This window comes from Montipora capricornis, unplaced genomic scaffold (assembly GCF_036669925.1).
Source record: "Montipora capricornis isolate CH-2021 unplaced genomic scaffold, ASM3666992v2 scaffold_408, whole genome shotgun sequence".
Lineage (NCBI taxonomy): Eukaryota > Metazoa > Cnidaria > Anthozoa > Scleractinia > Acroporidae > Montipora > Montipora capricornis.
Genome location: NW_027180138.1, coordinates 12,501 through 20,000, shown reverse-complemented (window position 1 = coordinate 20,000; position 7,500 = coordinate 12,501). Strand labels below are relative to the sequence as shown.

At 38.5% G+C, this 7,500-nt stretch overlaps 1 protein-coding gene and 1 long non-coding RNA gene across 4 annotated transcripts in view; one reads left to right on the top strand and one right to left on the bottom strand.

Moving 5' to 3' along the window:
* LOC138035473 (retinoschisin-like) overlaps nt 1-2,857 on the top strand; it is a 43,313-nt gene extending 40,456 nt beyond the window's left edge. For all 3 annotated transcript variants that reach the window (XM_068882149.1, XM_068882150.1, XM_068882148.1), the window contains 2 exons: nt 964-1,190; nt 2,732-2,857. Coding sequence is in view for 1 of the 3 variants with exons in the window: in XM_068882150.1 (XP_068738251.1) it covers nt 964-977 (14 nt within the window). In the remaining 2 variants the exon portion in view is untranslated. The remainder of the gene's footprint in view (nt 1-963; nt 1,191-2,731) is intronic.
* A 512-nt stretch (nt 2,858-3,369) lies between these two features.
* LOC138035474 (uncharacterized) overlaps nt 3,370-7,500 on the bottom strand; it is a 15,368-nt gene continuing 11,237 nt past the window's right edge. The window contains exons 3-4 of the long non-coding RNA XR_011129594.1: nt 5,048-5,160; nt 3,370-3,490 (exon numbers count right to left, since the gene is read on the bottom strand). This is a non-coding gene — a long non-coding RNA (uncharacterized lncRNA). The remainder of the gene's footprint in view (nt 3,491-5,047; nt 5,161-7,500) is intronic.

The window sequence follows — 7,500 nt, the reverse complement described above, 5'->3', positions numbered from 1 at the left end:
GATTATCAAGAAAAAGTTTCGTCTCTAATGATAAATTGAGAAGTGCCATCGAGAAGGAACTTGGTAGAAGTGGTTGTTTTGTGGGATACCGCAAGATGTGGGCACGGCTCAGAATGAAGGGAATTATTGTAAAAAGAGCTAGGGTCATGACTCTTCTCAAGGAACTTGATCCTCATGGCGTGGAAAGCAGGCGAAAGAAGAGATTACGTCGCAGAGCGTATCATGCAAAGGGGCCAAATTTTGTTTGGCATACTGATGGCCATGACAAATTAAAGCCTTTTGGGTTTAGTGTGCACGGCTGTATCGACGGGTTTTCAAGCTCTCTCGAACTACTCTCAATCCGAGTTGAAATAAGGTGTGACTTGATTTTCGTAGAACAATGCTCAATACATAGAAGTAGAGCGAAGTATATATCGTGGAAGGAAAAAACAAATAAACTACAAGTTCATCCCTGCAATCCTGTTTCGTAGTCGCCACGTGGTCGCCCGTGGTCGCCCGTGGTCGCCCACGTGGCCCTGTTTCGTGGTCCCCTGATGAGTAGGCGGGCACGAAACAGGCTTGTAGGGATGAACTTGTAGTTTATTCGTTTTTTTTCTTCCACAATAAAGTATGTATGTATGGCTTGTAGGGATGAACTTGTAGCTTATTTGTTTTTTTTCTTCCACAATATGTATGTATGTAAGAGACACTTTGTTACTAATGAATTACTTAATTTTGTGACATTAATCACTAATTGTAAGTATTCCAGGATGCAAGTAATGTTTAGTTGGGGAAAAGATCAAGGGAACACTTCGGGAACACTTCGGGATGCTTAACGAAATCGCTGTGTATGTAATTATGTGCATCACCCTCTGTTGGTCGTCTTTGAAAGAATTTACTTGTGCTTATCTTTTCCAAATTGCACTCGAAATCATGTGATTACCTTTACAAAATAGTCAACTACTATGATCTTGTTATTTGCAGACTCAAGAAACTGATGCCCTGATTACTGCAGTATCGGAGGTGCACCTGCGTTTGGCTAGTGAAGAAAGCCGTAAAACAAGCAATGAGATTGTGTACGAGCTTGCTGAAAGCATCCTTTCTAAATTACTTGCTGCTCTTGATATGGAGAAGGCAGGCAAAGCTATTTTTGAGGGAACACTGAAGGGTCGTGGGCCACAACATCTTAGAAATCTATATGAGAGGGCAAGGTCAGTCGTCCAATACTGAAGCAAATGTGGATGCTTTTTGTATTTTTTTTTTGGGGGGGGGGGGGGGTTTAAGTGCTTTTTTAATATCGAGAGAGGGAGCTTCCTTATTGCTGTTATCTGTCGGTGTAGATCTGTTCAGTCCCGTTTTTGCTCTGACATGAAACGCACCTTTAAAAGGCTGGTTTTCACTAGCAACAGAGTTGGAGTCGTAAGAGCACTTATGACCTAGTGAAAATCAAAGATCGGAGTCGTAAGCGGAGTCATAAGCTTGACGGAATCAGAGTCGGAAGAATCAGAATGTTCCCATTTTCTTCCGACTCCGCTTGTGACTCTGTCACTTATGATCCAGTGAAAACTAGATTGTCAGAGTCGGAGGCAGAAGCGGAAAAACCAACCAATCACAATGCTTGGAAGCGAGCATTGTGATTGGTTTATTCTTCCGCTTCTGCCTCCAAATCTGACAATTTAGTTTTCACTGGATCATAAGCGATGGAGTCATAAGCGGAGTCAGAAGAAAATGGGAACATTCTGATTCGTCCGACTCCGATTCCGTCGAGGTTATGACTCTGCTTAAGACTCAGATATTTGATTTTCGCTAGGTCATGAACGCTCTTACGACTCCAACGCCGTCGCTACTGAAAACCAGCCTTAATTAAGGAGGCTCAAACCAGTTCAGCAGTGTCAAGAAACTGTACTATTTAGATTTATTGGATCTACACAACTTTTTCATGTAAAGGCAATATTATGGTACCATATAAAACACCAATAATTTCTTAACAAGTTCCGTTAAAAACATGACGTAATAGATTACCATAGCAACAAAAGAGCTATCTAAATACATCGTATTTCTTATCTGTAAGCGCTTAGATCTCAAAAATGAATTTGGTGAATCCCAGTTTTTATTGCTGGGAAGTGATTACCAAGCTAGGATGAAACTCTCTGAAAAGTTAAAAAAATTCTTTGGAGCAGATTCACAGCTATCTTCACAGCTGGGAATTGTTCCAGAAAATTTTATCAACTCCTTAGAGGATTTCGCCTTGCTTGGTAATCACTTCACAGCAACAAAACTTGGAAATCACCGAGTTTGTTTTTCATGGGAGCGTTTGAAGACAATAAAGGGTGTATTTGGATGGCTCGTTGGTTGCTATGGTAACGCATAACGCCATGTTCCATGTGATACCATAACATTTCCATGGCAAGGAACAGTGTTGTATGGTCAATCCTTTTAAAAGACATTCCCTTAAAATTGTTGAAACTGGTTTCAGCCATCTTAAAGCGCACCCAACCCAAAAAAATTAACATTTGTTGCAGTTTTCTACTAGTTGCGTTTTCATTTTGCTTTGGGTGGTGGGGGAAGTTTCTTGTTGGAATTACATTGGAGGAGAAGATAATCACTGGGAACCATTATGTACAAACGCCCCTTATCCCCTTGCGAATTAAGTTGGACAATTCCGTCCATCTGTCGTATTTCCATAATTTTTTAACATTTTGGTATAAATAGGCTTGTTGTATACTGCTTATTCCTCTCATTGACTTTAAAGGAACGTCGCATGTATGACCCTCCCACCTTCCTGCAGCGATGTCCAGCAAGTTGCCATGTTTGCCTCCGGATTATAATTCCGAGTACAATAACATGTAAAAAAATTGCAACAAAATTGATAAAAATATACAAATCTACACAGTAATATTGTGAAATGCGTGCTTAGAAGCAATAAAAGATTCAGAAGTTGATATGTTAGCAGGCAGCGTATTCCAGTAGTGATATGTGGAACAATTCCTTAAAGAGTCTTATGCGTAATGATTATATAGCATGTTCTGAACACGAGAAGATTCAAGATTCCCAGACCCAAATTGCTGGTTGTCAAGTAAAGATAAACAGCTACTTGAAACTTAACCCTCACCACAATTAAACTAACGCTAAGGGTTTCACTGGCTTCACGAGAAAACAAGAAAGTGTTGAAATAAATAGAATGAAAAGAACAATGGCAAAAATTGTTGTTATCTTGGTGACAATCGAAAAGAAGCTAACAGTAAAAAACGAACAATTAGAAAAGAAAACAATTCGACGTGTCCAGTGTCATCTCTGCCCTGATAAACGGCAGAGGCAAAAGATTTGCATCCCAACACCAACCCTGTGGCCAATTGACTTTGTCAATTTTAGCAGTCAGTACTCTCTCACCTGGAAAGCAATGTTTGCGTTGTTATGCACTCCAAATATCTCTGGTTCCTCACCAATTGGTAGACTGTCAATATGATCCCTCTACCCTCTGAGTCCATCATTTCCAGGAGGAAATACATACCTAGAGACACCATACAAGAAGGGTTAACCACAAATTACGTTTAACTTATCCGTACTATTTTCCAATACCAGGAAGAAAGTTCTCACTGTACCTTCTGGGAGATTGTTATAAACATCAGGATGCTTCGTTGTAGTGATGATTTTGTTCCAAAATGGTTGCCATGTAAATTTATTTTGCTGCATTCAAGCAGCTCTTGTTACCTTGTCACAGTCAATTAACATTACTTATAATTTCTGAGCTATAGTATATACATGTACGTAAGAGGCAGATTAGGACTGGTTTTCAAAGCTCAAGCCACATTTGGAGACCATGTCTTCTAATAGAATTAGTCTGTAATCTTAAGAGGTGAAAATAATTTTTACAATAAAATTCGCTTGAAATTTTCAAAGAAAACGTTTTTGCCACAAAGTTAATTTAAGAAACACTTATTTTCACTTTCTAATACAAACCACTTCTTGAAAGAAATTTACAACTACGGTTTAAAGTTACCCATGCAAGGGGTGGGGATTCCCTTATAATGGCTCACACCAGTTTCAACACGCAATTTCAAGGAAACGTCTAATTGGAACGATTAACTCAACCACACTGTTTTGCGTAAAAAAATGTTATGGTATCATGCGAGACACTAATAATTGGCTCGCTAGATGATCTCATTAAGCAATTGATAGTTTTCATATGGTACCATGACAAACACTGCCATTTTGTGAAACAGTTGTGTACAACAATAACTAACCAATCGTTAAAAATTGCCCACTTTCAAATAATTACATACCATAATACTCTTTGTTTGCCCTCCAAAGAGGGCACAATGCTTATGAAAAATTTTGGATGACAAACAAAGAGTATTATGGTAGTTTTGAAAGTGGCCTCAGGTGCAGTTTGTTCACAGAATTCAAACCACTTCTTGAGCATCCTTAATATCATTTCTACAAAGCCAAAGTATACCGATAGAATTTTGAAAATTTCAAAGGGCCTAATGGATTACAGAGACACGTATCCCTTAAAACAACCTATCTAGCTAGAGAAATTTTCAAAGCCTACCATTGATTCTCCTTAGTAACAATTACACACTTTACATAAGCTGGTTGAGAAAGCTTTTTTAGAATATGGGCTTCCATCACCTCAACACTTGAACTTTTCCACTTTATTTATTCTCTGAAATCATCCAAAATATATTCTGTGCTTTTAGAACCTTTTGATTGAAAATTCACTTTTTTATTTGATTTGAGAGAGGTCACACAAGCCGAGCATTGAAGGGGATAGGGTTCAATACTGGGTTGACATCATAGACTGCTTTGCAATGGGAGAGTTTTTTGCAAAGTAATTTGTGACGTCAGTCTGGTATCAAACCCATTCTCCTTCATTGCTCGGCTATTGATCAAAGTATGACCACTTTTCCCGTCTTTCAAAGCCAATAAATAACTGATTTCAATCAAAAGGTTCTAAAGACAACAAACGCAAAATAAATGAAGCCGAAAAGGTTGCTGAGGTCATAGGCACTTTAAGCCAATGAGCTTGGTAAATGGAAAAATTAATACAATAAATTTATATTCTCACCTGGTCTAGAATTCTTGTAACCATCTTCAAGAATCTCGGGCAAGAAGAATCTTCCAAGAATAGTCGCCAGGCACCGCTGATCCCAACTAACAGTAACTCGTCCTCCATGTGACCTGTGAAAAACAAACAAATAATAAACATCTGAAAAACCCTGAGTTCCAGTTCTTAACCATGCAAGTAATATCTCACTTGCTGCATGATCTGCTGTCACTGAAAAATATCAAATAAAGTTGTAAAAAAGTGTTAAAGCTTGTCCAACTTTCTTGAGTTCATTGAAAGGTGAATTACAAAGAGTGTTTCTCAATCAATTTGTGGTCTTGCCCCAGCACAATCACAAACGGACTTATTTTTAGAGACACTTCATGTGCGAAAGCAAACCAAGGGCCACCACTTTAACCAATTAGCAGAAGCCAATGTCACATGTGACTGCTTCTGCCATGTTTTTTCAGGGACGTAACAACTGATTTTTGCGGGAAAGGGTTTTCTAAAAATAGACTCATTTGTGACTGTGCTGGGGAGCCCACCCATGCCATTAAGAACTCTTATCAAATGCACTCTTGGTTCTTTACATAGTCTTGTCTTGCAAGAATGCGATCCTCGCGATGTTATTACGTGTTCCACGCACGCACCCTGTGAGGATCGCGTTCTTACTTGACTGTCAAAGAGGAAAATAAAACTGACAGCATTCTCGTAATGCTATGACCTTTTTAAACGTCTTCTCCCCAACAACACATTTACGATAATAATAATAATAATAATAAAAAACGTTTCCCCATCCAAAGCAAAATGAAAATGGAACTAGTGGAAAAATGCACCAAACATTAAATTTTTTGGGTTGGGTGCACTTTAAAGTGTACTAAACTCACAAAAAATGTTTTTCATCTACAATATTAACCTCCATTCCACAAGCAAACTTGTTTTACAATTCCTACCTCAAAAATTGGCTGTTTATCACACTTTTTAAAGTTATCAAAACCAGGCCCCAGTTGTTCAAAAGGTGGATACCGCTATCCACTGGATAAGTCACTATCCATTGGATAGCGAAATTGGTTTTGCTATGACTTATCCACTGGTTGCAAGTGATTTATCCGGCGGATAGCGCTATCCATCGTTTGAACAACTGGGCCCAGCAGTTTGGAATCCGACCCATGACCGTGTTGTGAGATGCATGGGTCTAGTCTCAATTTTACATCACAAACTGCTTTGCAATGCAAAATTTCTTTAAAAACAGGAGTCAGTTGTACATGTTCAAACGACAGATAGTGTTATCTGCCGGATAAATCACTATCCAGTGGATAACTGGATAAGCGAAAGCAATTGCACTATCCAATGGATAGTGATTTATCTGGTGGATAGAGTTATCTACCTTTCGAACAACTGCGGCCAGGAATGCAAAGAATAAAGCCATGCCTCTCACATCAAATTTGGCTGTAGACATTACCAACTACGGTTTAAAGTTACCCATGCAAGGAGTGGGGATTCCCATAAAATGCTCACACCAGTTTCAACATGCAATTTCAAGGAAATGTCTAATTGGAACGATTAACTCAACCACACAGTTTCGCGTAACAAAATGTTATGGTACCATACGAGACACTAATTGGCTGTTCTGAAAGTAAGCAGGGAACTGGGGCGAGTTTCAAATTTTAACTAATCGATAAACTGACACTACCACATGAAAGATCATGTTGAGATTGGTCATTTGGCCACGTATGGTGCTTTTAGGGTGAACAGAGACCAAGTTATGGACCCTGAAACATGGTTCAAAATCTATACAGGCATCTCTAATTTTGATACAGTGTCCCCCAAAACCATATAAACTCTTAAAATTTTTATGATTTCCGTGATACTCTTTAAAATGGGCAAACATAGCGATTTTCATCGCAGCTTCTTTCTAATTGTAGGCACATGACGGGATTTTACAGTTGTCACTAAACTGATAAAAAAAAATTTTGAGTTTATATGATTTTGGGGGACGCTTTGTCATAACTTGGTCTCTGTTCACCCATAAAGCATCATACTTGGTCAAATGACCAATCTTAACATGATCTTTCATGTGGTGGTGTCAGTTCATCGATTAGTTAAAATTTGAAACTCGCCCCAGTTCCCTGCTGAATTTCGGAATGGCCAATTGGTTAACCAGATGATCTCATTAAGCAACTGATGCTTTTCATATGGTACCATGACAAACACTGCCATTTTGAGAAACAGTTGTGTACAATCAATCGTTCAAAATAGGCCACTTTCAAAAATACCATAATACTCTTTGTTTGCCCAAAACTTTGCTTGAGCATTGTTTCAGTTTCAGAGAGAAAATAAAAACAATCCTTATGAAAAATTTTGGATGGAAAACAGAGTATTATAGTAGTTTTGAAAGTGGCCTAAAGTACAGTTTGTTCACAGAATTCAAAACAGTTTGACCATCCTTAATATCATTTGCCACAAAGCAAACT